The 18,918-nt window shown below is 38.9% G+C and overlaps 1 protein-coding gene across 1 annotated transcript in view; it reads left to right on the forward strand.

Annotated features, from left to right (window-relative positions):
• The window catches only part of atp10a (ATPase phospholipid transporting 10A), a 59,956-nt gene that overhangs the window by 11,168 nt on the left and 29,870 nt on the right, over positions 1-18,918 (forward strand). Inside the window, exons 2-3 of the mRNA XM_036540855.1 lie at positions 13,184-13,388; positions 18,074-18,159. Of these exons, the coding sequence (XP_036396748.1) occupies positions 13,184-13,388; positions 18,074-18,159 (291 nt within the window). The remainder of the gene's footprint in view (positions 1-13,183; positions 13,389-18,073; positions 18,160-18,918) is intronic.

Raw genomic sequence — 18,918 nt, forward strand, 5'->3', positions numbered from 1 at the left:
ACAGACACTCACCCTGTCCTCTATTTTTTTAACATAACATTAGATTAGATTCATTAGATTCATTTCACCTTTAGTCACAAAATTTATCTGGCTGATAAACATCACCTGAGTTGGGTTGTGGATATACATGCAGCCATAATTCCATCATGAAGACAGACTGACTCATTGCAGTGCTTGACCTTGCCTTTATTTATTGTCAGAGCATCATTCCATAATTTGGTTTCTGAACATAACCTTCAGTATTATTGGAGACATCAACCTAGTGAAAATGTGACTCAAGGTGATTTCCTGACAGGGAGGGAAAGGTATGAGCATTGCTGCAGGTAATCACTGATCTTGGTGAATAAGAATTTGGCTTCAAGAGCTGAAGGATAATCATATTTATGACTTAAAAGAAAAAATTAGGGATTAGCAGCCTCTGTTTTTTAATGAAATTCTAAATATATAAGATATAGGGTAGTATTATAAGGTCAAAACTGAAGTTAATTAAGCAGCCAGTCTGATTACAGCAGTTAAACTTGAAAATAAAATATGGAAATGAATGTCTATAAGGATAATTTTATTTTATATGATTTTTAAATATGAAATTATTTGTTTAGGATGTATGTATGATATTTTATGAATAAGGGGGAAAGCACATAGCAACCATGCAGATATTATGATTAAAAAAGAAAATGGGATCATTTATTACAATGATTTAAAGACTCCTTTCAGTTAGTTCAATTGTTTTTAGTGTTAATAGGAAGATTGCATCCAGACCACACTAAGATCCAGAAGAATCAGTATGTCATTACAGCCTTTGACTGTTGCAGGCTATGATCTGAATGGCCATATGACTGCAGTTTCTCTTTAATATTTGCTGGAAATATGGGAAGGTGATTTTTAGTCAAAAGTTGCAAGCTTGTAGCATATAAACTCCAGTTTTAACAACAAATCCACACTATTCCCAGTGTTACAGCAAGTGTTAACAGGACACTTGTACTCCCATTTAAGACACATCTGTCAAGTACTCAATCTGCTAACATTGGAATGTATTTCAATAAGATATCAAACCTTAAACACTTTACTTGAAATACAAAATTGAAATGTAATATTAAACAGTCATTTTAAGTTTTTGAAGGTATAATGAGCTTCTAATTGCCCTTCCTTGGACACGACCTTTTGAGAGGTTTAGGAGAAAGAGGCGTGATCTCCCCCTCACCGCGGTCAAGCTTTTAGCCTCTCAGATGATGACAGTTGGCCATATTCTCGTGTGAGTGTCCCGTGAAACAGCACGGTAATTGCCATCAGCGGGTTCTCTGTGTGCTGGAGGGGTCACGCGCACCAGGCACTGTCTGCAGGAGTTACCAGTAATGAACTGATTCTGCAGTCACAGAAAAATAAGAGCCCCATGGAATTAATTTGTCCTGTTTAAAGGCTGACAGCTGAAGCAAACTGACTTGCGTTTGCTTAATGTTCCGTCCATTTCCTTCTCTACTGTTTCTTCAAAACATCTGTGTTTCTGTAAATGTTGGGGGGGTGTGTTTAACAAAAGTGTTCTCCCTCCCTCTCTTGGTCCCCTTCCCAATTTCCTTCCCTCTTTCTCTCCTTCCACTAGCAGTGGCACATAGCTGGTTGTCTCTCTTTCAGATCTGGATTATCATTCCAAAACCTGGGGCTTTTTTCCTGCAACTTGCTGTAAATAAGCTGTCTTACTCAGCTTGTTTCTTGGTATTGTAGTAGTCTAAATGTGACCTTTTCACAGAAAAGTTACATTATATAGCCTGTTTGTACATTTTAGCCTTGAATTCACATATCAAAGGATTTTATTTTTGAAAAAGTACATGCCAGAAATGGCTGAGCACTGCAGGGTTCAATATTAAGGGTTTTTCTCAATTGTCCGGTTGGGCAAGTTGGTCAGAAATCTGCTTGTCCAAACTAAATTTCCACTTGCCCGGATATGGCATAATTTAAATCATTTAAAGCATGTAAAAAGTGACGGTTGTCATAATTTCGGTCACCTCATGATTTACTCTCCCCATGCAGAGATTCATTGGATGTATAGTCCCAGGGTTGTTTCTAGGTTTTGTTTTATGTAATTTTTCAAACTCTGCTGAAAATGATTAATCCTATTGAATTGTTTTCTTTAAAAAAACACCTAAAGAATTGTCACTGCACTCCCCTCATCTGAGAGAAAGGGTGTTTGGTTCCTAACCTGAGACCTTAAATCTCAGACCACAGTGCACACAGAGCCTCTATCAGTGCCTAAACCAGCTGTATGTAAAACCAAGTCAGTTCTTCTTTTCTCATCTTCTGAAAATAACTTGGTAGGTAGTTAGCTAACTAGCTATATTAACCAGCTGAGTGAGTTTTGATGACAGTAGATTGTATCATTAACAGTGTTTATCATGCCAGTTTGAAGACGTTAGACAATCAGGACACTTCCATGACTAGTTTGTTTGGCATCTTGATTCTAGTTAAAATTTTGTGCATTTTGTTGGGAGTTGCATTTGTTACAGTTGACAGTGATTTGGTCCCACCAGAAAGTTGACTGAAGCAATTTTGGCCCACAAATTTTGGTGTACTATGCAGGCAAATATATTTAGGTTCTACTGGAAACCCAGTCACTCAAAAAAGCCCGCAAACTGTGGAAGTGACAGCTAGTGAGGTGCTCTATTTGACATTCCTACTGCCACGTCACGCTCTCCAGATGTCACACTTGAAATGTTTCCAAAAACAAGTGTGTCGTCCACATACGGTCAGAACACTAGGTGTCTTGCAGTTAATAGGTAAAGTAGCACACAGAATAAGTCAGAACACCGCAAGTATCTGTAAGGTTGCCTGTATTCTCTATGACACCTTTGGATTCTTCAAACAAATGCCACTACAAGTAGGCAGAAAGTGACCTGAGCAATTGAATAATGTGATTTTAAACAAGTGGAATTCTGATCAGCATGTAGCAACAAGTGGGCTTTGAATTTGTTTGCAAATGAAGTCAAGTTTCTTTAAATTCCCCTGATCTGTACTGAAGCATACCTTAATGCAAAGGCTAACTTGTGAAAGTGTACCTGGATGAAAGTCAGTTGTAAGTTAACTTGGTGTGAAAGTGCCCTCACTCTGCTCTTTCCCCAAGGAATCTCATCTGGCATGGTTGGTCTCAGATCTCATCAGGCCTGCTTATTAATTTTCCTCATCTGCCTGTCAGATAAAGGCAGAGGGAATGTAGGTGCTTTCATGATCTGAGCTGTGTGTGTACGTGTGTGATCTAAGTAGATAATGTGACAGTCTGATTTCTGTCTGGCATCTCTGTGTTAAGACCAGAGTAAACTCTGCTCCATATGGGCCCTTTAGAACAGGTCTGCCACTGCTGATTGGGAGTGGTTGATGCAGTGAACATATTTGCTCTCTTTAGTGACCCTTGACCTGTGTGGTCACAGTGAAAACATCATTGTGCTGTGGAATAGATGAAACACTATAAACTGAGTGGGGAAATGACAGACTGTCACAAACTCTACCCAGGGCCATGTTAACCTATTGGCAACATGGGCTGCAGCCCAGGGCCCTGGGAACAGCAGATTACGTTGATTTTTTTTTAATGGGGTTTTATGGTGTTTTGATTGTATACTGCACATGTTGGTCCAGTTTCCCACCTGTAGAGTAGCCTACATTGTCTTGTGGCAACAATTAATTGTCAGTGTCAGTGAGAGTGGTGTTTGTAAGCAAATCACTTCACAGCGATGTCTCATGAGGCTATTAGAAAATATGATAAAAGGTTCTTTGGCACTTGCATTGATTCAGACATTTCACTTATGCGTGTGGAATGTGATTCATTTATTTCGTCTTCAGTCTGTTGTAGGTACACTAGGGTCCAAAATTATTGGGACACCTGGGCATTTTGTGGTTAAGTGTGGATGTGTCCATGTAGCTATTAGTTTTATCACTCAAACCTAATTTATGGTGTGGTAAAAACAGTTACATGTTTTGGCAACTATTAACATTTTCAAAACATCTCTTTATGTGGTTGGCACACGATTGCCTGATGACTACCCTTATTTCCAACATTTTAATAATATGTATGACATGAATTCTGCCAAACAAACTGACAATTCCATGACATTAACTTAATTTTAAAAGGTACCTACATACTTATTGAGTGCAGACAAGTGAACAAAAATGACCATCACTTCAATTAGGCCTGATTGAACGTTCCCCTGCCCCCTAATTGAACACTCATACTGAAGCTTGTATAAACCTAACAAGGTTGGAACATGGTCACAGAAGATGAAGCTGAAATTGATATTGACATAAATATGACTTTCCCAATGTCTGATGGAATATGCAGCAAAAATATTATGGGTTTTCAGAAAAAAAGTGAGTGTCCCAATAATTTTGTACCCCAGTGTATGTGGGGTAGCCAGAGTAACTTTCAATTCTCAAGTATTATTCTAACAAAAACATGATGACCTTTTTGGGAAGTACGTGCATCTACATCAACTCAACCATAAGTAGCCTACGTATGTGTTCATCTGCTGCAAGACGAAAAGAACTCAAGAAATTTAACCCTTTCACGCGTACGGCCACACAAGTGTGGTTAGCCGTTTAGCACGTATGCTAAAACTGGTGCAACTAGAAAACTAGATTGGAAAAGTTCTAGCTAATTTTCGCTTTGAGGAAACAGCGACTTAACATAAAAAATACAGCAAATGCTAACTGAATACTATGAGAGGCTTAATAACGCTAATGAAAACGTAACACGAGCACTACATAACATAAAAATAAGTTATGAGCGAAAGGGTTAAAGATTCAGTCCGCGATTCTGACAACCCGAATCAACGTGTTAACATGTGGTAAACACGTTTATGAAACTTTTTTTAACACGTCGGTATTCTGTCTAAAAATCACACCACATAAGCACCACTGTTAAATGTTAGATATAGGTTTCAGATATGTTCGTTATTTAACCAGAGGTGGAAAACCCCGGCTTCAGAAAGTAAAAGTCCTACCATGTATTTGTTCTAGCCATTCACTAAACAAGGTGATTTCACAAATTAGCTCCTCTACCTGGCTGAAGAGTTCTGCTAATTAAATTCAGCTGGTGTAGTGCATGGGTGGAACAAATACGTGGCAGGACTTTTACTTTCTGAAGCCAGGGTTTTTCACTTCTGTATTTAACGCTGTGTTTAACACTTATTTAGAATGTGTCAGTTATGTCGGTTATTGGGCTTCCACAGTTGCTGTAAGTTGACACCAAATCAACACCTTTGTTAAACGTTGGAATCGGTGTCTGTCAGATGCGTTCATTTTTAAATGTTGTGTTTAACACCCGAATAGAATGTTAAGAAACATTTCTTATTGGGTTCCTTCCATTGGTGTCAATAAACACGTTTGGTGGACGTAGTTTACACGTCGGTTTTGTTGAACACCAAAATACAACCCAAATCAAATGTTGGTTTTGGTTCAAATAACGTGCTTTGCTACTTGGGTTTTAGTTTTCCAGTTGAAAATCGCGGACATAGGGCCCCAGGAGGTGTGTTAGCCCTGGGCCCCAGGGAGGCTTAATGCAGCCCTGACTGTACCATCGGCATGCAGACAGGGTCCCCTTGTGATGACTAAAGAGGTTGAAGGGTTATTTCTTTTTAGCTTGCCATTGCAGATATATTTTTGCATCAGTATTAGTTGTCAGATGATGACCTGTGTCCTAATGAATTCCTGTTTAAAATAATGCGCAGTAGGGCTTACTTGAACCTTATGAAGTATAATTCTTAGATTCCGAAGACCCTGCGCTGCAGCTTGCTTTTGCTTGGTTGGTATGTAAATGAACATACTTTGGCCATTCAAGAGAAGAAACAGACAGTGTATTGTAGGAGTCTGAGTGCTCTAAGTGCTCTCACTTTTTTAGGTGCCATTGCTGTCGTCAGTCACTGGAAGAATATGTTTGCATGTATGTTTACATGAAATGACATGGTAATTGTATCAGTACTGAGGAAGTTGTGCGCCAAGCCCAGACACAAAGTTAGTCAGTTAATGTATTACATTTATTAATTGTTGAATCAGTTGCATATTTCCCCATATTTGTATTAGACTAGTTGCTGTACAGTACGTTACATATATGTGGAACCTACACTATATGGACAAAAGTATTTGGCCACACCTGTTTTTTAGGGTTTGGGCTGGGCCCCTTATCTCCAGTGAAGGGCAATCTTAATGCTTCAGTGTACCAAGACATTTTGGACAATGCTATGCTTCCAACTTTGTGGCAACAGTTTGGGGAAGGCCCTTTTCTATTCCAACATGACTGTGCCCCAGTGCACAAAGCAAGGACTATAAAGACATGGTTTGATGAGTTCGTTGTGGAAGAACTTGACTGGCCCACACAGAGCCCTGAGCTCAACCCCATCGAGCACCTTTGGGATGAACTGGAACGGAGATTGCGAGCCAGGCCTTCTCGTCCAACATCAGTGCCTGACCTCATAAATGCTCTACAGAATGAATGGGCACAAATTCCCAGAGAAACACTCCAAAATCTTGTGGAAAGCCTTCCAAGAAGAGTAGAAGCTGTTACAGCTGCAAAAGGGGGACCAACTCCATATTAAAGTATATGTATTTGAATACAATGTCATTACAGTCCCTGTTGGTGTAATGGTGAGGCGTCCGAATACTTTTGTCCATATGGTGTATTTGTTTCAGTAGTTAAGCAGAATTCAGTCTCACAATGCATGTTCAATTTCCAAAGGTCAGTTCCACATTTTCATTGGCGATTCAACCCATCACTTCTGATTGCACTTCTGATTGGACTGAATCCTCATTAATTTATTGTTTTGAGATTGTCTGCTGCTTTCTGTTGTTTTTGCTTATTAACGAGCAACAGGAAAATTGGCTGTAATGAACATTTATTTCCATGTGTTTTGTTAATTAATTAATTCATTGCCAAAAAATAAATAAATTTTCTTATGGTAGACACAGAATAGCATTGCCAATACACCTAGCAGGCTAGGTGACAGTGATGAGGTGACCTGTATTCACTAAGGTTATGTAGCTGTAGGCCCTGTGCATGAGAATTTTTGTTTCATAACAGTTACTCAAAATCTAAAATTTTTAACACTTTAAATGATTTATTCAACAGTGTTTTAATTATTGTTTATCTCAATAACTTTTTACACCAGTAACTCCAGCAATGGTAATGGATCTTTTGTGAGAACCAGCTTAACTTAACTCAGTTTTCTTATCTGAATATTTACATGTCTTTAGACTTTGTATTTGCATTAGGGTGTTGAACAGTGACACATGACATTACATTACATTTAGCACACATTTTTATCCATGGCAAAATATTTTACACATCTGTGTAATGCATGTGTAAAGTTGAACATTAATTCAGATTGAGTGGCTTGCCCAAGGGTACAACAGTAATGACCCACTTGGGAATTACACTCCCTGCTCCCTAACACGATGTTACACTGCTGACCCAAAAAGGGGTCTCCATGGAAGCAGTTTGTAGACCTCCCAAGTAGCTTTCATTCTTTTCCAGGATTTCCATTTTTCTTCTGTAATAAAATGCTTTTGAAATGAAACTTCTGTTGGTGTTTGAAGTCAGGCTGCAGCAATTATTCTCACTATTCATTAGGGCCGCAACTAATGACTGTTTCGACATTCGAATAATCTATCGATTATTGAAATGAATAATCAACTATATGAGTCGCAGAATTACTCAGTGGCTCTTATTTATCTATCAGCTGTTAAATTTAGCTTGAGGTTGTTTTAAAAACCATAACTCGTTTGAATGAATTCGAATGCAACCCACATTGGACATGCACGCATAGGCACAAGTTGTAGAAATCTTTCGCGATTTAGAAAGTATCAAATTCTCCGGTGTTCTGAACTTGTGCACTCGGCAGCAACACTATCTCCAGCCATAAACATCGCCATGACAACGATGTAACGTTTAAGCATAGAATTTCTAAACAGCAGACAGGCTCTGGTTTAATATTGTAAAGTTAGGGCACATTTGGAATGTGAACAGGATTGTTGTGAATAATAGGTTATTATTTGCTACACTGTATGTTCAATGTTATTAATAATATATTGATCAAGAGAAAATGTATTTCAAAATAGAAAACGTTACAGCTCATAATGTGAAGTAACGTGGCTTTTAACATTAACATTAGCTAAGCTAGCTAACTGACTTAACGAGATGAGTCTTCATCATCCAAAGAGTCAACGTGCCACCTGTTCAGATGCTCGAGCATAACTGTGCTCCCATGCCAGGCAAAGTCCGGTTTGCAAATGTTGCAGTTCACAACCTTTAGTTAACCCTTTCACGCATACGGTCATACCAGTGTGATTAGCCGTTAAGCACGTAAGCCGTTAAGCACCAGTGTGAATAGAAAACTAGATTGGAAAAATTCTAGCTAATTTTAGCTTTGAGGAAACAGCAATTTAACATAAAAATATAGCAAATGCTAACTGAAAACTATGAGAAGCTTAATAATGCTAATGAAAACATAACGAACTATGTAACGTAACACGTGCGCTACGTAGCATAAAAAATAAGTTACGTGCGAAAGGGTTAAGAGTGAAATGCTGCCACACTTTTGAGGTTTTTGGTCATGAAGGTGTTGCCATCTCTGTTGTTCGCTCCAGTAAAGCAATGTAGCTTAGGCTACATGTATGAGCATTCTGGGTCAGCATGAAAAACACACGTGATGACGTCACCAACTAATCAGTTAAACTCTTTGGCAACTAATTTGGTCATCGATTTCAGTCGACTACGTTGATTATTCATTGCGCTCCTACTATTCATTCATAATTATTCTAACTATTCAGACCAGACCAGATTTCAAAATGGTGGATGGTGAATGGTTATAAATGATCTCAAAAAGAACATACAGTTCTCAGCTAACATTCTCTGCTGATATTCTAACTGCACACTACAGGCGGAATGGCTTGTAATACTACTTACATGTATGGATAGATAGCTTACTTGGTTGTTTGTTTTTGATTGATGGGATTTGTTTCTCTTTTCATGGAATATGGTTTCAAGAAACGCGGCCAGATGTAGACCTGTATATTTTTAATGCTCTACATGTAACTTGGTTTACTGAGGGACACACCAAACGGTGAACTTTGTTAACTATTATACACCTAGTTAATAAGTTTCAAGGACAAAAGGAGAGCAGAACACAGCACATTAGCTCAGTGAAATAGCAATCTAATGCTACCTACCACATCAGCTTTACTTGTATTGAAGTATAACAACTACTGTGGTTAGATTGATGTAATCAGTTGGCTGCTTTTCCAAATACCTTATACAGTAAAAGCATTAGTATGTAAACAACCGGCTCCCCCCCGCCCAACACACACACACACACACACACACACACACATACACACACCAACAGCTTTTACTCTCCTTCAGAAAGACAGCTGGCCATGCTGGAACATCTGTATCATCTGACATCTCTGTGACACATTCACACTCAGCAGCATAAACAAGCCTTGCAGCTAAGGAATGTTGCAAGCACACTCACATGCACGTGCACCCATACATACACAAAGACAACATGATAACCTGTCTTTACCCCTTAAGCTATTGACACATCACAAAGCATTTCAACTCTGCCCTGAGGCTGAATTCTTGACTTTTGCCTGGTGTTCATGTGATGACTCCTGTACTCGCTATATCATTATTCTTGCATGGAGAGGAATGTTAGGGCAAGCCGGGGGCATTCGTTTCCAATACTCAAGGCATCTCAGGTAGATGGTCGTACACTATTAGAAGTTCTAACATTCCTGCAGTGTTTTTAGCTTTAGTTCTTAGCTCAAGTAAATTGCATCATGCAAACCAACAGTTATAGTACCTACTATCTTGAAAGATTTATTCCATCAGAAGAGCCCTCTGTGTTAGTGTTGCCTCGGAGTGACTATTTTGAAGGTTTCATCATGAGCTGGCTGATTTGACTGATTTTTACTTAACATTCAAAGTTCATCTACAGATTCCATGCAGTAGATGAAGCCGTATGTATTTAATCTTTTTTTTTTTTTTTAAAAAAGGTTATCATGATGTCAGTACCTGTGTATCTGAACTGCAGCCTACACTGTAGCTTATTCATAATTGATAAGTCTTGACTTTAAGAAGTGTAACACAGATCAAATCATATTGTGTATGTTTTTTTCTTACTGTTCCCATTGCACAGCCCTAAAATGATTTTTTCCACCCTTTGTATGAATGATGTGTAAATTACAGTCCATGTTTCGTATTTCAGTTCGAATGTATATCTCTACCCATCTATCCATTTATCTATCTATCTATCCATCTATATCTGCCTGTCTGTCTCTTTCATTCATAGAATCATTTCCAGATTTTTCAAAAGGCTGTGAAAGTGACATGCAAGAGTAATCATTTCACAGAATTTTATCAGGGGTTTTTTGGAATAAACTGTCTTTTGGAATAAACTGAATAATAGTCTACCATATGACTTTCTTTAAAAGTACACAATGAATGCTTAGGTTTTGCACTTTCAAAAGCAGAGTCTGATCTAATCCAGTAAGCGGTTCCTGGGACATGGGTGGGTTTATACAGTCAACATCACACTACAGTAATGTTGAGGTGGTAGTGATGGGTGTGGTGTTGTCACAGTTATCTGTCACCACCATCTGGTTCTGGGTATTCATAAACAACTTTCCATGCCACAAAAAAATCTGTGTGGTCATCCACATCATTGCTCGATTTAGGCACCCCATTTTTCATGGACAATCAAACAAACATTGGCTATTGTGCATTTTCCTGGATATGTGCAAAAGATTATGGCAGTGTCCACAAACAAACGTGGACAGTTATGGATTGACTGTCAGTATATTTTGAGGTGTTTCTGTAAAACTTTTAAGTGCACTTTCACATTTACCCATGTTAATTGATTGCAACTTCATTTGCGCAGTCTGATCAAATAAAAGTCTAGGCCTCCCGCAAGGAGATGCATTTGCAAATGAATTCTGTAGAAAGTGGGATCTGGCAGGATGTTTTCCTCTCTCCTTTGAGTAGGTAGTGATGGTACATTTTTCACACACCTATAAGTCTATCAATGAGCATGAGGTGACAGCTTGATGGCCACATTTCCTCATTTTCCTTGCCCCTCAGTCTCCATTCATATCTCCAGTACTAATTTGTTACTGTTATTATATATGAATGACAAAATTCTTAGCATTATATTTACACATTGAAACCTGTACTTCAGTGCCGAAACTCTTGGGCACCAGTCAAATTGCTTTTAAAAAAATTGTGCATAAGTGCTTTCATACCGAGGTGATAAATCAGCACCATGCTTGAGTTTTAGGCTGCTGCTTCTGTCTATAGGGCGTTGAATTATTTGGCAATAAATTCAGGTCCATGAATTATGAATTGCTGTGAAGGTGTGGCTCGGTATTGCCTGTCAAATATCTGCAATATCATTCCTCGGCCTCTTTAGTTGAGAGTGGAACTGGCATTTTTAGTGCAGCTTAATGTAGCGATAGTCCATATGCAGGGTGACATTCAACTGTAAATGTATACCAGTAGCACTGACCAGTGCACAACACCGGAGTGCACAGTGCTTCACGAAAACACAGGTCTCTGTGCGTCATGCTCTGCTACAGCGGTAGTTTGACCCATTATCTTGAGATTTACTGCAACATGACTATTGTTTACTTTATTTATGGTCATTTTCATTTAGTGCTACTTCAAATGATCACTTCTCTTGAAAGTCTGCAAACAGTCAAGTCATAGCTGTCTGTTCCAGACTTACTTGCTGCCCTCCGCCTGCTCAAAGCAAGTCATGGCTATGTGTTGGATTTTTACAGTAATATCCTGACAATGACAATGTGTATCTCTTAAATGATGTGCAAATCAGAAATAAGGAAAGTGGTTAGTCAAATGCCTAAACTTCAGGTATATGATTTTATGTACTCCTAAACAGCAGTTTTTCTGTCATATCAAGGCAACGTCTGCATTGATATACATTCCATATGCACAGGAGTGTGAAACCACAGGTGGCATGTTATTGTGATACTCTGTGGGATGCATTAGCACACATGCAGTGGCTTTGACCTCAGGCATACTCATACTCATACTTCTGGAAACTGTTATTAATTTTTCACCCTCATACGAATATACATGACTATAGGATTCTTGGTCTTTAAATTCAGAATCATAATAAATTCATTTCAGAGACTTTTGTTATGATTAAAGCAGCATGATGTCAAGGAATGAGCAATGAGTGACTACCAAATGCAAAAAAGTGCATCTCACTGTAAAGAATGTCACAGGAAAACTTTATTCTTTGTGTGACTGTTGTCTATGAAGTCTCCAAGATGGATATTTCCCAGACACAGTTTTTTTGCATAAATCTTTATTCTTGCACTTCTAAAGAAACAATAGGTGCATTTATGACATCTCCCCAGACACCCTTTGACTCATTTGAAAGTAGTTTTCAGTTTGGCTTCAGAAGTTTCCGCTGTGGCAGAGAAGAGTGCACAGGGTTTGGCAGGGTGGGAGGTGGGTTGCAGAAAAATGTTTCTCTCTGTTAGTTTTTGAGCGGTGTCTAAATCGTAAATAAAATATTTCAGATTAGATTTCCTATTGCTCATTACTGGAAGAGGGGAGATGGTGCTCCATGTACTGCAAGCAATAAATCATTTTGACAGGGATCTACAAACATTTTTTTTTTTCGCTTTTTGATGGAATTGTGGAGAGCCTTCACTTTGGTTAGCTGTGGGTGTGGCCAAGCTCTGTTGTGTTACTTTAACTCAGTGGGAATCTCCTTTTTATTTTTATTTTATTTTCAGGGTTGTAGTGCTAACCCAGTTTCCTCCTGTCCCACCTGTTCGTAGTGTCACATTGTGTAATGACTGTGGTGGATGGTAGCAGTAGTGTGCCACACTACTTGGTGTAGCTAGACTTGCAATCATATGTGTTAAGGCTTCTCCAAGGATTTTGGGTTTGCATGAACAGTGCTAGTCAAATGACACCTTCAGGACCTTTGGCAGGGCTTGGTGTTCTAATGTAAGTTGGGTTTTTTATCTAAGAATATATCAAGCCTCAAGCTTAGAACTGTGTTTAGAGATGTAAATTTTAGAATAATAAAGTATACAGTTAATTAAATGTTTTTTAGCATAAATTTGATTAGGCCTGATTGGTCATGCAGTCAATGAGGTTTGCTGCCATACCTTGCAGGAATGAGAGGAGGTACATAGAGAAGTACTGGAAAGAGGTCCATGTGGGAGACTTCATCCGCTTGCGGTGTAATGAGATCCTTCCTGCCGATGTCCTGCTGCTGAGCTCGAGCGACCCGGATCGCCTATGCCACATCGAGACCGCCACGCTGGACGGGGAGACCAACCTAAAGCAGAGGCAGGTGGTGCGCAGCTTCATCGACCAGGTACTTATTTTTATTTATTTTTTTTTTTACATTTTGCCAGTTAGCAAACTCTCTTATCCAGGGCGACTTACAAAGTGTGAGCACAAAGTGCTTCTGAGTGGCTTGGACGGCTGTACACAGAGGACACCAGCACCACTGATCACGTTCAAATATATGTCAGCCCCTAACACTGCAGAGATAACTACTGAGTACATGCTTTGATTTATATGCAGATACTCCATAGTAAGGCTACAGTGTACCTAAGAGGAAAAATGTTAAAATTGTAGCAAAACTGTGGATGGAAGGGGGACAGAAGGGGGAACAGAAATCATGTGGGAACCAAGGTACATTCTAAAGAGGTGAGTCTTCAGTTTGTGATGGAACATGGTCTATGACTCTGTTGTTCTGCTGGCTACTAGACACTGGTTCCACCATATTAGGGCCAGAACAGACAGAGGCTTCAACACTTAATAGCTTAGTGGAGAAGGTTTCATAGAATAAATGTCATTAAAGTATTACATAGGAACATCATGGTCATTTTACAGTTTGTCTGCAGCTACATGTAGATCAGTTGATCTGAATGAGAAGCAGAAAGTTATCTCAAAGAGTTAGTCACTTAGTTAGTTTTGGCTCAATAGATTTGTGTCCCCAAAACTTGTCCTTGAAGTTACATTGTTGTCAGAGTGGTCTGTGATTAAAAGATTTAATTATAAAACATTTCACACCATGTTCTGTAAGCAATATTCTTTGTTGAATGAAGGAAAAATACGAACTTCATTTTCCTGTCTCTCACACTTGGCATCTCATTAATGGGACTTCCACACCGAGAGATGTGTCACCTCTAAAATAAGGTGAAATGATCTATATTTGCCTAGTATTATAGATCATTTGACCATTATCATTAGGGCTAATGCACTATATTGTCATCGCCATCCACAGAGGCTGTATATTTCATTCATCCATGTTCCAAAATCAGTGACAGGCTTACCCAGTAGCACTCAAGATTTTTCAATCTAGACAAGAGGATAACATATTTTAATGGCCCTCACAGCTGTTCAGAAGCAGAACCGATTATATCAAGGGTTTCAGGCAACCTGTCTGTGGTTTTCTAAGGAAGACAAATTCCTAGTTCCTATCAGTCATGGTTATTAAAAAAACCTATATATCAACTGTAGTAAATATTATGAAACATACTTTTTACAGTCTTTAAAAGGGTTAGATTGATTTGGATTCCAGCTGTTTCTTCAGACAGTTCCAAACTTTCTTCAGCATTTACTCACTGAGGGGAGAAAAAAGTAGGGTTTGTCACAGAAAATTGACTTGGGTTATGTACTCTGTGTGCATAATGCATAAATATAGTGAAAGTGCAGGTTTTTTGCATTTTCTAGGTGCATGGTACTCTTTCAATGTACTAAGATGTTCTTTTAAGGAATGACAAAATTTTCAAGGATTACCAAAATAGCTCTTCACTGCAAACAATGTTTGTAAAGTTTAATGGTCTGTGTGCTGTTGATTGAAACCAGAAGCACGGCTCCAGACTGCGACCATTTAGTCACATTTTGCGACCATTTTTGGAGACAGTGTGACTAAATTTTACTACTAGGCACACCAGTGCAACTTGCAAATATGCCCACATATGCGACCATTTTTTTGACAGTGTGCGAGTTAAAATTTCACATGGTTGCATTCATGCGAGTGCATGATGATCATTAGGCTGTTTTGGTGCCCCTCCGTCATGGGTACTGCGTTAGCCATTGTGGTTGAAAATAGTACTTTTTCTTCACTGGCTCAGTCGGTCTCTCCACACCTGCACCTGCACTCTCCCTGCCTGTACACGTGCACTAATGATGAAACGCGAAAAAACAATGGATTTTAGCTGTTACCGTGTTCCAAAGATGAAGCGGTTTATAGCTAATTATTTGAACCCTCTCGCATGTTACTTATTTTATGCTATGCAGCGCGTGTGTTACGTTACATGGTTCGTTATGTGAGAGAGAGAAGAGGAGGCTGGTGGAGAGGGAGAGCCAACGAGAGGGCCCGACTCAGACACAACTGATGATGAGAGTACAGGTGCAGGCAGGGAGAGACCCACTGAGCCAGTGAAGAAAAAGTACTACTTTAAACCACAATGGCTAACGCAGTACCTGTGGTTGCGGTACGAGGGAAACTTAATTTTCAGATTAAAATATTTTGCAAATATCAAGTCTCGAGTCACTGTCACTATCTTTACATCAATGCAAAACTAGGTTATGCAAATTAAGACAACTGTTCATCAGCATGCAAGATCATTGATTAATACCATGGGGTACCAAAAAAAAAAAAAAAAAAAGGTGCGACCAAATCATGTGCTGGTGCGACCAACTGAGAAAGTTGGTAGCACCAGTGCTACCAGTGGAAAAGTTAGTCTGGAGCCCTGAGAACACATTTTAGCTGGCAGCCCAGGCAAAAGTAGAATGTTTCTGTCATCATGTAGATTGAGGATAGTACTCCTCCACTTTAATTTGATTTGAAATGTCTTGAAATCTTGTGCTTCCATACTTCAACCATTCATGTTCTGATTGAATTTATTGTCATAAGATACTAGTTTACCATACATTTCTTGGAAACATGAATTTACTTTCACAGAATTATGTTCTGTTGTCATAGGTCTGCTGGTGCTGCCGTGCTTATTAAATGGGCAAGGGGCTTAGAAATTATAAATATTTCTATTCTGCTGCTAAAGGTGTCATCGATTAAATCATCATTACATTTTGAAAGGAATCAGTCTTGTAATTCCCCTATTTGACTGACCTTTGCACTGATGGGTAATGTTCACAGCAGTTTATTTACTGGATGAAGTCTATCCCACCTTAATCTGGAAGTGGAATGTGTCCGGCTGTCAGCGTGATGCATGTGCTGTTACTGTTAATCTGACATTTTACATATATGGTAGATGTCACAGATGCCACCAGTGCAGAAGATCAGACAGAAGATATTTTAAAATGTTTTTATAATCACAGTATCTTGTCTGATGAAGGGGACAGGGTATTCAGCCCTTCTGGGCATGCCAGTCTTGGGGTCCTTATAGTAATTCTTTCCTGCCAGTCTCTTCCATTAACATGCCATAGCTTACCCAGGTGATTCCAAGGTAAGTGGGATCCAAAAATGCCTCCTTGTGTAGCATAGGTTACAAAATGATTAGCACATTAACATACTGAACATTAACATATCAGAAAAAGAAAGAAAGTAGTCCTTAAGTATTGCATGGATATTCGGTGTAGGTCTAAGGCATGCTGAAGCTGGGGGTAGATATTAGGGCAGCAGGGTGTCAGTAGTAGTATTAAATGTTTCATCGTTTGCTGGTTCATGACGTTCACCTGTTTCTTGGATGGATGCAGGGCTTGCACAGTGAATCATTCTGATGGCATCTCTAGTGAATTGCGTCATATAAGGCAGAGTTTTTTGTTATCAGGTTAAACTACATTGATTAAACATTATGGTTAAATGGTGCTTTGGGGGCACTTCGTGATTCAAGGTACCCAGAGAGGTTGGAGGGAGCATTTTTGTGCCATTTCCAAAACCCAAAGTTAACTTGGGGAAATTTATGCTCTGGAATAAGCTTTGATGCAGACCACATTTGAGGTTTAAAGCCCTTAGAATACCAAGTCTGGTGTTGGTGCAAATTTATTCCAAACATCAGAAAATATTTATATCTGAAATTTGACATACAAAACCATTCACCAAGATGCATTGCTTCTATTGTTCGGGAAGAAGCTCTTGTCATAAAAAACAAAAATGGAAGTCTACAAGCAGCAATGACAGTTTGATCATAATCTTTCTGTCAAGCAGAAGAAAACAAGGCGATATTGTGTCACCTATATTGGAAAAGAGGCAAGAGCCTGGGGACTTTCATCATCTTGTCCAGTATCTGAAATTGTACCACGATCAGTTCAAGATTGATTGAGTAATTACTTAAATTAACACATGCACTGTGGAAGCAAAGCTCCTCCAGTGAATACATATGCATACTGACCTAAGACTCTACACAAACATCATGCAGAATGCATAACAGCAAACTCTTTATACCTGCTTGTTCCGTTTGCTTACTACAATGAAGACAAATAATTGAAATGAAGACCTTTTTGTTTAACGCTAGCCATTCTGGTGAAGAATAGTTATTCTGGGGAATCATTTCTTTTGAGTGACACAAGGACATATTTTCCATCCATCTTGAAGACAGCAGTGGTAATTTTCTAAAAGATTGTTTTCCATATGGATTAGGGAAGCTCTTAAGTGAATGTGCGGAGGTTCTGGATTTAGCCTACTGTGTTTAGTGGAGACTTGAGGGCGCAGTAGTGTTTGTTTTATGCTGGTGTTGTCTGGTATTTTGTAGTTAAAAAATGGGTCACATCCATCACAGATTAACTACATGCTCCTTGTGCAGACAATTCTATTACCAAGGCATTTTGCTTGGAAAACTGTACACAAAGACTTCTGAACAGCCATATAAACTACATTTAGTTTCAGTTGACTGAACTTGACACTTGACCCCAGACCACTTGAATCATTCAAGCACAAGGGAGGATATACATCTGGGATGTAAAGTTGTCTTTATAGCAAATGCTGTGCCCTTTCTTAAAATGATGTACATGTAGTTGTTACTGCAGTATATGAGGCATTTTGTACTATGTAACTATAATTGTTGTTTTTCTGTTTTGATTTTGTAGGATTGCGACTTTGACCCCTCAAAATACAACAGCATCATAGAATGTGAAAAGCCAAATAATGACCTGAACAGGTTTCGTGGTTACATGTAAGTATGAGTTGTTTTACAACCTGGGTGTCTTGAGAGAAGATTCATGCTTTCATTTTAACTATGTATTTTAACAAAGAATGAAAGTGTGTGATATTTATTTTTACCCATTCAGACACAAAGTCTGCAATGAAAATGAAAACCACTGGAGCTTACTTGAGTTTACACCCAGTTGTGATAAGAATACCACAAGTGATTGAAATCCAAGCGATTAAATTAATGTGAATACCTAACCTGCATACTGAATTTCAGTTCACTTTTTTGTACGTTTTTGTACAAGCATAGTTAAATGACTTTTCAGTTAATTATTATGTCTCTTTCCCAGTGCAGTAGGTTATTTGAGGCTTTAAGACTTAAAGTTACCAGTTTTTTGTCATGGTAATAGGATCTCAGTTATACAGAAAGTGGCTGAAATCTGCTAGGACTGGGAAGTGGGTGTAAACTCTTTGATTAGTGTGGTTGGGTGTGTGTTCTGTTGGGGAAACCTTGACAGGTCGTCTTATTAGAAACAAGCTGTACCAGGAGACATGGAATGTTCAGTAGTGGGTGCCAGCACGTCGTTTTGAATAAATGCACCCACTGTGCTGCAGAGTTCAGAGCTCAGGGGTCTCTCTTGCTGGGTACAGATTGGAAAAAGGAGCAAGGTCAGTGAATCTGAGTGTGAGCCCAGATCAGGTCTCCCGACTTGGACTCATAGCTGTGCCTCTTAATTTAATTATCTAATTTGTTTATTTATTCTTTATTTTATCTTCTCAAAAA

The sequence above is a fragment of the Megalops cyprinoides genome, chromosome 11, assembly GCF_013368585.1.
Source record: "Megalops cyprinoides isolate fMegCyp1 chromosome 11, fMegCyp1.pri, whole genome shotgun sequence".
Classification (NCBI taxonomy): domain Eukaryota; kingdom Metazoa; phylum Chordata; class Actinopteri; order Elopiformes; family Megalopidae; genus Megalops; species Megalops cyprinoides.